The 14,106-nt window shown below is 39.1% G+C and overlaps 1 protein-coding gene across 1 annotated transcript in view; it reads right to left on the reverse strand.

Annotated features, from left to right (window-relative positions):
* Positions 1-876: 876 nt before the first annotated feature.
* Positions 877-14,106, reverse strand: part of NDUFAF7 (NADH:ubiquinone oxidoreductase complex assembly factor 7) — a 17,252-nt gene continuing 4,022 nt past the window's right edge. Inside the window, exons 3-10 of the mRNA XM_021712606.1 lie at positions 13,808-13,888; positions 12,522-12,632; positions 9,128-9,341; positions 7,939-7,997; positions 6,679-6,789; positions 3,867-4,010; positions 2,328-2,501; positions 877-1,411 (exon numbers count right to left, since the gene is read on the reverse strand). Of these exons, the coding sequence (XP_021568281.1) occupies positions 1,196-1,411; positions 2,328-2,501; positions 3,867-4,010; positions 6,679-6,789; positions 7,939-7,997; positions 9,128-9,341; positions 12,522-12,632; positions 13,808-13,888 (1,110 nt within the window). The 3' untranslated portion in view covers positions 877-1,195. The remainder of the gene's footprint in view (positions 1,412-2,327; positions 2,502-3,866; positions 4,011-6,678; positions 6,790-7,938; positions 7,998-9,127; positions 9,342-12,521; positions 12,633-13,807; positions 13,889-14,106) is intronic.

Here is a 14,106-nt window from a genome sequence, read left to right on the forward strand (position 1 = left end):
AGCATCTGACAGTAAGGCCTCCATCTTCCTTCACATAGGGTGAGTCAGAGTGCTAGCCTGACCTCAGTGAAGCAAAAGCAACAACAAAAAGCAACGGCTCACTACTCTGCTGAATGCAAGACATATGGCTGGTATTCTTTTTCTTGAATCTTTCAATTTAACAATTCCTGAGAATGTCCATGTTTCCAGCATTAATATAAAGATTTTGAGCCCAAAAAATGAGAGCTTAATATGAAACGAAAACTCAACATTTATCTGAGAATAAGAACTAGCTCAATTTAGAAAATTATTCTTCCTAGGCAATCTACATGTACTCATATTTCAAGCACATGTCAGGTTTATTGTTTTTTACTGTGACTTTTAATTTTAAAAAATTAATTTTACTTATAAAATTCACAGAAGCATAAGGTAGAAAATCCAGACACCAAGTCTCTTCTCACCCCTCAAACCCACTTTCCAGCTTAGGAGATTTAATAGTGATTATTGGGCATCCATTACTTTTTGTAGGAAAATACATGTTAGAGAACAGAAAACCAGTCTACACTAGCATACTAGTTTCTATGAAATTACTTGTAAGTACTTAAATGTAACTTTTCTCCTTCAACAGAAATGGGATCGTAACTAAACTTTTGCATCCTACTTTTTTCAACTTACTTTTTAGAAATCTTTCTATGTCAGAACATACTGCTCTAGACCAGGCACAGTGGCTCACACCTGTAATCCCAGCACTTTGGGAGGCTGAGGCAGGAGGACTGCTTGAGGCCAGGAATTCAAGCCCAGCCTGGGCAATATAGCAAGACTCCACACCTCTTTAAAAAAAAAAATTGCTCTAACTCATTTTTAGAAATAATAATCAGTCCCTTGTGAGTAGCCATGTAAGCTGTTTCCAGTTTTTATTAAGCCAATCAGTGCTCAGGTTTACTTTTAAAAATAAATTGGAAATACAGCAACTAACTTTATTAATTCAAGGAAACATAATTTCATAATAACATTACATTGAAAACACACTTTTGTACCAAAAGTCAGTCACAACCTAAAAGCTCTATAATTTTTGGTTGTATCACATATGACATGAGTTATTCTTAATGGCTGTGAAGAGATAAAATACTTTTAACAATGTTACCTGCAATGCATGAAATGTGTTTTTATTTTATTTCTTAAGCAGGCTGAGAGGTAAAAAGTCCAAGGTGAAATATCACCGCCAAGCCAGCTCACTGAACCCTGCTACAGGTGATGTAGAGGGTTTTGACTGACATTCGTTCATATGATGCCTTCCTCCATGAAGTCTTTGATGAGGCAGCAAGGCAAAAAAGTTAAATCTCTCTCCCATCTTCTTAGGATTCATTAACATGTCGTATCCCTGAAGTAACTGCTGCCTTGTTGATGGCTCATCTGATTTACCTAAAAGAACCTGAAAAGAAAAAAATTCTCACCTCAAAATGTGATTTCTAATTATAAAGAGGGTGAATCATGGGGTGCTTATTAAAAATGTAGGCTGGCTCACATCTGTAATCCCAGCACTTTGGGAAGCCAAGGCAAAAGAATTGCTTGAATCCAGGAGTTCAAGAGCAGCCTAGGCAATATGGTGAGAGTTCATGTCTACAAAAAATAAAAACATCAGCAAGGCTGGTGGTGTGCACTTGGCTACTTGGGAAGCTGAAGCAGAAGGATGGCCTGAGCCCAGGAGGTTGAGGCTACTGTGAGCCATGATCATACCACTGTACTCTAGCCTGGGTGATGACAGAGTAAAACCCCGACTCGAGGGAGAAAAAAAGGTTGCTGTGACCCAGACTTATGGATTTGTTTTTTAAACAAACATCCCCTGGTGATCTGGTGACAGTAAGGTTTAAGCGTCCTCAGAAGAACAGTTAGAAAATTTGTACCTGTGAACAAGGTTTTCTTAATAATAGGAACACCTCTTGGAAGTCTTAACTCTACCTCACTTGGAGATGCATGAAACTTTTTTTTTTTTTCTCTGAGTATAGTCTCACTCCATCGCCCAGGCTGGAGAGCAGTGGCACACTCACAGCCAACCCGGTGTTAACCTGCTGGGCTCCAGTGATCCTTTTGCCTCAGCCTTCCAAGTAGCCAGAACTACAGGCTAAGATTTATCTAAAAGAACCTGAAAAGAAATTTTTTTTTTCTTTTTTGGCTAAGAGATGCATGAAACTTACCAGCAGATGTCTGGTGATACTAAATCCTACACTACCTGAAGAGACTAGAACAACAGGAATCTGCCTAAAACTAAGAGAGCATTAAGCCAGGGGAACTTTTGAAACACGACAAAATGAAAATATTTAATGACAGTTAAATACAGTAAAGCTCACCTTCAGTCGGACATCAATACCCATGTTTTGTAAAAATGTGTGTTGATTTATTGGGCCCAGAGAGGCTACTTTCCCCTGTGCCATTCTTCGCAAATAGCTAAAGTCCACATCAGCGGTTAGGTCTGCTGTTCCTGGGGCAGTTAAGACATCATGAAGCTTGTGGCCACAAAACCCCTGGAACACAAGGAAATGAGTTTTTGCCCTTTATGGTTATCATCAAGATTAAAGAAACACCGTATTAGTACATGTTTACATAGCAGGTGTTAAAAAGAAAATATGCCCTAAATCGATGGTTCCCAAACTCTATATGCAGTAGCACCCTTTCTTCATAAGAGATGCTACATGGAAATCCCGATATAAAGTGCAGTGTCAGATGCCTGAAGACAGACCCTTAACATAAAGTCACTGAACGCTTTCACTAATGCCTAAGTGGTGAAATAGAGGAGATCCCATTGATTCTCTCTGAGTTCATCCAGAGAATTACCTAGCCAGAGAACATGTATGCATGTTTTACAAAGTACTATCCGTCGACCAAGGGCCTCAGAATTCCCGGAGAGTACATTACGGGCCTCCGCCCAGACCTAGCCAGTTAGAATCCTGGAGGCAAGGCAAGAGAGCCAGCATTTTTAACACACCTTCAGGTTATTCTTAGACACAACAGAGTTAGAAAGTAAGAACCACATATCCAGAAAATGACTCGTAGCATCTAGTTCAATTAAAGTATATGAAATTCTAAACTGTACCCCACATTTTTAAAATAAATAAAGTATATTAAACAGAATTCAACATATTTAAAGAACACTAAGAAAGGCTATCGGAAGGAGAAAAAAAAGCAATGGAAATGTGATAGGAAATATTTGAATGGGTACAGTAGCTAGGTTAAATCTGTGAGGAGAGCCGGACTCGGTGGCTCAGCCTGTAATCCCGTGCCTTTGGGAGGCTGAGGTGAGTGGATTGTCTGAACCTGCGGGTTCGAGACCCGCCTGGGCGGCGAGACCTCATCTATACAATAAACCAAAAAATCGGTCAGGCGTGGTAGCGCATGCCTGTAATTCCGGCTACTCGGAAGCCTGAGGCGGAAGGATTGCCAAAGCATAGCAGGCGAGGCTGCGGTGGCCGGAAGCGGCCACTGCATTCCGGTCTGGGCGACCGAGTGAGACTCCAACTCAAAAAAAAAAAAAAAAATCTGTGAGGAAATACCAAACTTTTTTTGAATTGAGGAAAAGATGGGAATGACAGAAAAATTTAAGAACGTGAAGAAAGTCTTTCCATTTGTATTAACTTAGAAGCTTACTAGGCAAACCTAAGTTCTCCAACTAAAGAAGACAGCAACAACTCAGATCCTGTTCAAAGGAGAGTTGAACAGGAGATGAGGGGTTGGAATAAGATCTAAAGTCAAGGGAAATTATAATAATATGAATTAATGTAATACAACAATGCTAGGATTCTATTTTTTTTGTAGCCACCAAAATAAAGATCTTCAGTGAAATTCAGGACTCAAAATGAAATCCTGATAAACCATGTTAGAGTCATACATACTCTGAAGGTATCTGTCTTTGTTCCATCATGACCATAATCAGCAATCAGCACAGCGCCTCCCGTTAGCGCGATCCGTTGAGAAAGCTCCTGAATGACAACACCAGCATCAGGACACACTTCCACATGATCCCTCGTTTCATCATGCTGGCAAGGGAATCGTTGAAAGAATCAAAACACACCATTCAAAGGAACTGCTTCCTTAGCTTTTCAGGTTTTGTACAATGAGCATTTCCTACTTTTAAGAAAAATAAAGACCTTCTCAATATGAGTATATTCTTGACACTGAACTTTGCACATGACACCCTTTTAACTATACACACTCCTTGGCTCTTTGATGCTATCCGCCTGGTTTACAAGAACATTTTAATCTCTTTCATAAAAAGGAAAGTGTCTTCCCAATCTCCTGGTGTGTTATCATTTTATTTAATATAAAATTAATTTCTGGTCAGGTGTGGTGGCTCAAGCCTATAATCCCAGCACTTCAGGAGATGGCTTGAGCCCAGGAGCACAGCCTGGGCAACACTGTAAGTCTCCATATCTTGGGGAAAAAAAAAAATTAGCGGCCGGACTTGGTGGCTCAGCCTGTAATCCCAGCACTTTGGGAGGCTGAGGCGAGTGGATGGCCTGAGCCCGCGGATTGGAGAACCGTCTGGGCAACTTGGTGAGACCTCGTCTCTAAAATAAATTAAAAAATAAGAAAAACTAGCCGGGCATGGTAGCATGCGCCTGTAGTTCCAGCTACTTGGAAGGCTGAGGCAGAAGGATCGCCAGAGCCCAGCAGGTCTAGGCTGCGATGGCTGGGAGCAGCCACTGCACTCCAGTCTGGGTGACAGAGTGAGACTCCAATTCAAAAAAAAAATTAGTGTACAGTCCCACTACTTGGGAGGCTGAGGTGGCAGAATGGCCTGAGCCCAGGAGGTCGAGGCTGTGGCAACCATTATCGTGCCACTGTATTCCAGCCTGGGTGACAGAGTGAGACCCCAAACTCCAAAAATAAATCAGTAATAAAATTATTTTCTGTCATATCATACAAAATATATTCCACTAGTTTGAAAACATGAGAAAGGGACTTTTGTCTGCCTAGAATGGTGCCTGGCTTATAACAGGCTCTGAAAAAAATTCTGCCTGAAGAGCAATGTTATAAATCCAACATAACAAAGCAGATCCTATTAAGTATATAACGATGCCCTGTTAGAGCAGAAACCGTACCAGTGGCATGCCCCTACCTCTAGAAACATCAGCTTACAAACTGTGCCAATGTACCTGAGATCCTTACTATCCAAGATATTTCATTATTAGCTAAGGGTCCACAATAAGTGCGGACTAGCTTAAAAAGTGAAATGGCAATAAATACATACCTATCAGCCTGACTAATAAATATGAAAGTTCACTAATTCCTGAGCTTGCAGAACATTTGATTTTTTTTTCCTTTATTATCCAAACACATTAATTTTTGTTCCCTTCTAATACCTTACTAAAAATACAGTAATCACTTGCCCTGATGTCGGCTATGGTGGCACAGGTGTAACAGATGAAAAGTCAGACTTAGGGTAGGCTCTCAGCCTTTTCTATGCTTGCTGCTAGACAAGTACAACCTTTCTGAGTGTGTTTCTTCATTATATACAATGTCTATAATGTATGCATATGTATATACATAAAATGTACATTATATAGTCTTGTAAGGATTATATAACGTTAACCATTTAGCCCCTATAAAAACCATTTAGTCAGCCTCACCAGGCACCATCTGATACACCTTGGCTTACCATGCTGACATTCTTACTACCTCAGACTTCAAGAAGATGCCAGCTTGTATTACCATTCACTGCATTCAAGTGGAAAGAAAAATTCACTCCTTCCTTCTTAAGTGAATACTAATCAAGAACTAAAAAGAATCACAAATCCCAGGGCCAGGAGGTTAGCTCTTGGTAGTTTTACGAATGTTTGTCATTGAGGTAAAATTATGTAGCTGAAAAAATGGAAGTATTCACAAGTGTTCAGTCTGATACTTCAACTTATATTTCACAAAGGAAACTTAACTCATAGGTTTATGTTTAAAAGCTCTTATGCTTTTAAAGCTGAAAGTTTCTGGGTGGGAAGTTCTTAGTTAAGGTCCACAAAGTAGAAGTCGTCTTTCAGAGGTAGAAAAAACGGAAATAAGAAAAAGGCAACCTGAAGCTTAGACAGTCCTAAGAAGTGCTGGGATTTTTTGAATCTTTAAATAATCCCAAGACAGACTCTTGGGATTATTCCTTGGAGTCAACAGAAAGCAGCAGTAAATATATTTTGGCAGTCTCGAATCAAATTTCAATCTGGGTGGAATTATGGGGGAAAAGTCACACTCTAGCCCAAAGAGTGTTAAGAAATGAACTTACCTAATACTCAGACAGTTTTTTTGATAATTAAATGAAAAGATACAAAGTACTCAATAAATGTTAGCTTCTATTGTTGTTTAATACAGTCTGTACTACACTGGTTTCACAGACGTCAAACTCTTCCTGTAAAGTAGACCATATCATCATCATTTGACAGTCAGGAACCTAGGGTAAACAAAGGTAAGGGACTTGGCAAGTAAGCACTTACCAACTTTATCTCTTACTACATGACAAGAAGGTCACACACTTAAGAAATGACTTTAACACAGGCTTTTGACTCAAGTCTCTGTTCTTTCACTGTCAGTAAAAAGTACCTCAGATGTTGCTAGCAACGCCCCCGTAAAACCACTTTAAAACAGTAAATCAGAAAATAAGCCTTTGAAGATTCTATTAGCACTAAAAGGAACTTAGACAAAGAAAAAAAAATGTATTCCTACTTGTATGAAGGCTTCTGCTGGGGTGGCACAAGGCGCCAAAACAAACCTCAGTTTGTCAGAAACTTGCGGCTCAATGTCAATGAGTACTTCTCGCCATCCTTGTGGGGTTTTCTGAACACAAAGTAACACACAAAGACAAGGTTTTGCAAGTCTGTTCTCAAAACTTGCCTGTATCAAAAACATCTTTCTCCTCTTATAAGTAACAGTTACAGAGCATTTTACTACTTCGAACTGTTTAAATGCATTACTTTATTTCCTTTGAGCAATGAGTAGACTAATAAATACAAAGTATCCATGTCATAAGGAAGAAGCAATGACACAGATGAAGCTGTACACATAAGAAAATAAACAGCATGCAAAGTGCCCAAAAGGTGGAAATGGACTCAGAGAATATTCAGGAGCTTTTGCTAACAAATTACTGCACAATGAGATCTGCTCTTAGTCTTAGAATGCCAAATCTTAAATTCCTTCACAAAAAGAATGAAGAAAAATTTTAATATTTGGAATTTTAGAAAATGTGCTAATGTTGGTTGAGTACAGTGGTGCATGCCTATAGTCTCAGCTACTTGGGAGGCTGAGACAGGAGGATGGCTTGACTCCTGGAGTTTGAGACTAGGCTGAGTAACATAGCGATCATCTCTTTATTGTTTGTTTTTGTGAGTTGGAGTCTCACTCTGTTGCCCAGGTTGGAGTGCAGTGACTCGCTGCTCACGGCCACTGCAGCCTCGATCTGCTGAGCTCAGGGTATCCTTCACCTCAGCCTTCCAAGTAGCTGGAACCATGGGTGTGCGCCACCATACCCAGCTAAATTTTTATTTATTTATTGTAGTGTCACAGTCTCGCCAAGTTTCCCAGCCTGGTCCTAAACCCCTGGCCTCAGGCAGTCTTCTTGCCTCTGCCTCCCAAAGTGCTGAGAGCACAGGTGTGAGCCACCACACCCAGCTTAACGACCATCTCTTTAAAAACTAGGAAAAAACTGTTCAAGTAATTCCTCCATTGCACCATAGCCAGTTACCATCATCTTACATTCTCCCACTTCTTTATCCTAGAAGTAAGATTCTTAACTATCCCAGAACTAAGATTTTTCTTTAATACTTCATTTCTGCCTTTCAATTATTGATATACATCAATTCCAAGTAATAGTTTAAAATAACTCCAACAAGTAATATTCATATACCAAATAGATACCATAAATGTTCATTCTTGCAACACAAGGCCTTTTATATTCAATATAGACATGAGTTTTTCCCCAGTCAATACCTGAAACTTATGCACAGGGAGAACATCAAAAAATTCATGTGCAAGATAAAAGCTGTACCCTATTTAAAAAGAAAAAAATTAATGTTTCAGCATTTTATGGCAATTAATTCTTTTGAACATCAGCTGTAAAAAAGAAAATGCCTAACTCTTCCATAATCATCAGCACCACAGAATCACCCACATCTTCATGGAAAGCCTACACTTCAGAACACATAAGGAATAACCATCACTTTTCTCATTTTCCTCATTAAGGGGTAGAGAACCCAGGCACCTGAATTATAAGTTACATCTTTATCACTGTGCCTGAAAAAAATCAGAACTCAGATTTGTTAGCTGGAAGGGGGATTTGAATTCTAGAAAATCATCTGGCAGGCTGAGGCCAGAAATGGCTGTAGATGCCTAGCCCAAGGTCACACCGCCACTTTAGGTTTGAGCTAGACTCCTCCACATTCCTGCCAGCGCAGGGATTTTACTACCACACCTTGCTTTTCTTGAGACAAGCAAGGATTTTGAAAAGGTTAGGTAACTGGGCCCGGCACAGTGGCTCATGCTTATAATACCATCACTTTGGGAGTCTGAGGTGGGGGTCCTGCTTGAGCCCAGGAGTTCGAAATCAGCCTGGGCAACATAAGGAGACCTCATGTCCACAAAAAAATTAGCCGGGTATGGTGGAGCATGCCTATAGCCCCAGCTACTTGGAAGGCTGAGGTGGGAGGATCGCCTGAGCTCAGGAGGTCAAGGCTGTTCTGAGCCGTGATCGTGCCACTGCACTCCAACCTGGGTGACAGAATGATACCCCCCAACTGAAACAGGAAAAAAAAAATGTTGAGCTAACTGAGCTAAACCCACAAACACAGCCTCCTGGAGTCCCTGGGGCCTAGGGCTGCTTCACCATCAGTACTTTTTTTTTTTTACATTATCTTTGGGGAACTACAAAAAAGCACAACGAAGATTGACATTTTTTGTTTTGTTTTCACAAAACTACCTGAAAGACATCGCTCCCTAACATCAGGCAATTTTACTTACTAGTATGATGCTCTTTTCTAGGAAAAAAGTAAGTCATTCTCCATGAATAAGGGATTTGGCAGCCATAATTTATCATCCATCTTATTGCTGTAAAAAGTATGGTCCAGTCACCACTGTGGGGCTGGGATCAAAATTCCTTCACTAATCCATGTAAAGTAATTACCTTTCGGAACGTCCTGCAGATCTCGGTACCAGGAAACTGGAACCCCGGACTTAGTGACACCTTTCATGTACACTGGGGCTCCAGCATCACGCTCTAATGGGACCTTCTCCTCAGTCAGCGTCACTGCTTGAACCTCACTTAATTTTTGGCTCATCTCTACCAGATGTACTGAAATGTCACAGTTTTTCAGCACAGACCCAAGCTGACTGAACACCTTAATACAGAAAGAAGAAAAAAAATACTGGCAAAATACAATGTGTATTTTAGACTTTAGGTTTTCTAATCATTTACATTAATGATTTAGTCTTGTCACAATAAAAGCAGTTTTTGGCTTCAGAGAGATTTGTCCTTCCCAAGCCCTCTCCAGTAGTCTATAACAATCATAACCTATTAGCATTATTAAGAATAATCTACATAGAAATGGACTTTGCACAATTTGGCTTCCTAATGATAAATTATGATTAACAAGTGAAAATAAAAGATTTAGCATCTAGTAAAAACAATGATTCAGAGTATGAAGTCTAAGAAAAGACAAAGGGAATAAAATGCATAGAGCCTTGATTTGATGAAGCCTCCATGTCTATGAAATAATCTCATCTTTGAGACGATGAAACTATATTGTGTCAGAGAATCAAATGTGAATGGCATTAATAACTTGACAGCTTTTCTCTAGGATTCTACCACATTTCCAATTTTTAGCTTCCCAACATTTTTTTACTGTTGTAAACATGTGAGGGAAGAAGGAAAATACTAATGTTTTACCAATCTTTTAAGGATAAAAACTCAATGTCAAAAGGATAAAGTGTGTCAATATTATTTCTCATTTGAATTTAATTTTCACTTGTAATCTGCCTTTTACTTTTGAGATACGAATATGCAGCTACAAACTGAAAATATGAACATAATTTTTCCCAGTTTAGTTTTGACATCAAACTACATATGGAAAAACTTCCCAAGAGGAAAAATCTTTCAGACAGTAAGATAAAAAATAAAAACAAGAAATACTTCTTTGGCTTTTTTCTTTACATTCTTTTAAATTATTTGGCTTTTTGAGTATGACTTAATACAGAAAAGCATCCTTCACACATTTCAAGGGCTGTAGACTTGATTTTTAAAGTACTTGAACAAGAAAATATTATTATTATTATTATTATTATTATTATTATTATTATTATTATTATTTTAGTTGGAGTCCCGCCTTAGCCTTCCAAGTAACCAGAACTACAGGCACACACTACCACGCTTGGCTAATTTTTTGATTCATTGTAGAGATGAGGTCTCTCCAAGTTGCCTGGGCTGGTCTCGAACCCATGGGCTCAGGCAATCCACTCACCTCGGCTTCCCAAAGTGCTGGGATTATAGGCTGAGCCACTAAGCCCAGCCAAAAAATATTATTTGAGAACCTTATTAAATATCTTATCTTCAAACGACTTTGCTAATTTTAAAAAAATATAAAAGAGGCTGGACATGGTGACTCACACTTGTAATCCCAACATTTTGGGAGGCGAGATGACTGCCTGAACCCAGGGGTTTGAGACCAGCCTGGGCAACTTAGCGAGACCTTGTCTCTACAATAAACAAAACAAAACAAAAAATTACCTGGGTGTGGTGGCGCACACCTGTAGATCCAGCTGCTTGGAGAGCTGAGGCAGAAGGATCATCTGAGCCCAGCCTGTTGAGGCTACAGTGGCTGTGAGTGTGTCACTGCACTCCAGTCTGGGTGACCAGACTTCAATTCAAAACAAATATATATAAAAGAGAGCCCTGGAAATTTAAATCAGTGATTTTGTTTTCTTCCTTCGCCCAGAGATGAAGTAATCAGGATTCTTTGTCAGTTGTTTATACATTTGTTAAAAAAATCCTTCACTTTCCAATTTAAAGCAAAAATCATATAGTATCAAGAAATCTAAATTTATATTAAGTATGTATTTTGTTTTTTACATTAAATTGCCAAGTATGTACAAAATAAACTCAAAAAATCTACTGGGTTCCAAAATAGTAAAAACGACAAAAATTTAATAAATATTATTACTTATCAGGTACAATAAACAATTATCCACCTTTTTTATGTTTTTGTAAAATACTAGGTAGACTGATACAATTAGAATGATACAAGGAAGAATATTCACCATCTGATTAAAGAAATGAGACATGACCTTACCCTTAGAGTCCTCCTTCTACCCTCAGAAGTCACCACCATTCTGACTCTTAATCATTTCCTGACCTTTCTTTATAAATGTTATCAAATATGTTTATATCACCAAACAAATATCGTTTAATGTTGGTTATTCTTGGATTTTATATAAATACAATTATGGGATATGACTTCATTTGCAAATTGCTGTTTTTACTCGTCTTGTCTCATGCTGAATATTGCTGCATTCTGCTGTGATTTCCCACATTCTTACACTTGGTGTTCTACTGCAGGACAGTACACCAATTCACTGATCCATTTCCCCATCTATACGCATTTGGGTTGTTTCCAGTTTGGGCTATTTTAAACAATGCTGCTGTCTTCTTGTATGCCCCTCCTGATACACATAGACACTAGTTTCTCTAGGGTATATCACTAGCAGTAAAACTGCTGGGTCACACAGCAAAAGTGACTTTGATGTTGGCGACAATGCCCAGCAGACTTTCATGGTTGTACCAAGCTCCATGCCCACAAGCAGCACACGAAAGCATCCACTGCTCCACACATTCCCATCCTCACAAAGACCTGGTGTTGCCAGAGTTTGACAGTTATTCCAGTCAGGTGAGGGTTATGGTGGCATCTCTCCATGACCTGAATTTTCATTTACTGGACTATCGACGAGACTGAGCATCTTTTAATCGGCCACTTGGATTTCCTGTTTTATGAAGGGAACTGTTCGCATCTTTGCCCAGATTTTTTCTTGAATTATGTCTTCTCACTGATTTAAATGAGTTCTTTATATAGTCTAACTACTAGTTTTTTGTTGGTTATTGTGTTACAAATAACTTCTCCCACTCTGTGGCTTGTCTAATCACTCTCTTTATGATATCTTTGAAGAACAAAGGTTCTAATTTCTTTCCAAAACAAAAAAGTTCTTAATCATAATGTGCTGAAATTGTTCATCTTTCCCTTTATGGTTTCTGCTTTTTACATAATTTTTAAAATTTCCCTATTTCTCCCACAGTATCTTCTAAATGTCTTCTATTTTTAGCTTTCACATTCTTCCCCATCATTTTTTAAGTTTACTACAGACAACAACAAGTAATGATTCATGACATTATTCTGACATTATATTTTTGCTGAGAAATATGAGAATAGGGAGATAGGACTAAAAGCCAAGGAAATCAACAAAGTTTGCAAACCCAGTAAGACACAGCAAGATTCACTTACATGAGTTAAAGACATTATTTTGTTACCTACCCTCAAAATATCTCCCATAAGGGTACCCCTACCTGGGCCCAGTTCCACCAGCTGGAAAGCTACACTTTTTCCAGTGGCTATCCATTCACTGATGAACCATATCCCTAGTAGCTGTGACAAGGAAAGAAATACAATAAAGTATTATAAAGTACACCACATTATAAAACTTAATATAAATATGCACTCACACTAGAAAGCAAAATGTTTACAAACAACTTGTTATGCAATATATACACATATGTACACATACATAGGAATTTCACTGAAATGATGTCATGACATAAGCCACTTAGAAAGATTAATAATAGGGGAAAATAGTTATGAGGCAGACTCATAACTACAAAAAGTTCCATGACACAGATAAGAAGATATCACTGACAGAAAGGTGATATTTGAAAGCAAACTGAGCCGGGCTTGGTGGCTCAGCCTGTAATCCCATGCTTTGGGAGGCTGAGGTGAGTGGATTGCCTGAGCCCGCAGGTTCGAGACCCGCCTGGGCAACTTGGCAAGACCTCATCTCTACAATAAATCAAAAATTAGCCAGGCATGGTAGAGCACGCCTGTAGTTCCAGCTACTTGAAAGGCTGAGGCGGAAGGATAGCCTGAGCCCAGCAGGTCAAGGCTGTGGTGGCCGGGAGTGGCCACTGCACTCCAGTCTGGGCGACAGATGAAAGTGATTATGCCACTTCTTCAAATCCATATGATTTAAATGACGACATGGCTCTTACATACAATGTTTTTCAATACCTGGATTCTACTTCCTCTTGAGCACTATGTCCTATTTCTAAATTCATCAAAGGTACTTATATGAGAATAAATGAACTAGCATTCTTTTGACTAAAGGGAGACTTCTACTGTGGCTAAATCATGGCCGGGGCTGGAGAGCTTGTCTTGCTGCCACTAGTTCTTCAGTGCTCTTTCATCTCTTCTCTCTTCTGTCTTGGGTACTCTCTAACTCTCTCCTCACCTTTCCTTCTGTCTCTCTTCCTTCCTCCATTCTCATGTTTCATCTGATTATTTCTTCCATCCCCTTCACTTCCACCTGCTCTCTTTCCTTCTCTTTGCCCCTGTTCCCTCCATTTCCTTTCCTACGATGAAGTATAAACTGTTCACGTGGCCTCTCCACCCTTTCTCTCCTCCTCTGCCTCTCCATCCTCTCAGCATATCAGCTACTAAAAAATTAACTTTTATGAATCACAAACAAAGCTGTGAAATACTATTACAGAATCACATAACTTGATCTGCTCACAAACATTTACACATAGTTTCATTCATTTGACTATTACCTCTCCAAAGATCTGACTTATTTCAGGTGAGGTAATGAAATCTCCTTTTTCTCCTAGCATGTCACGGCAAACATAATAACCCTGAATAAAAAGAGAAAATGGAGAAAAAACAAATTAATTTTCAAAGAAAGCCTTTTAAAACACCCTCCAAAAGATTACATAATGTATAAATGAAGCAAGCTAAACAGAGTGTTTACCTAAATTTCACAAAATAATAGTAATTTGCAAAACTGGTAGAAAACAATTACTCCTCGACGGCAACGGGGGCTGCCATCACCTCCAGTTCTATACTGCGTGCC

This window comes from Carlito syrichta, unplaced genomic scaffold (assembly GCF_000164805.1).
Source record: "Carlito syrichta isolate Samal-C Ts95f unplaced genomic scaffold, Tarsius_syrichta-2.0.1 Scaffold90614, whole genome shotgun sequence".
NCBI classification, from domain to species: domain Eukaryota; kingdom Metazoa; phylum Chordata; class Mammalia; order Primates; family Tarsiidae; genus Carlito; species Carlito syrichta.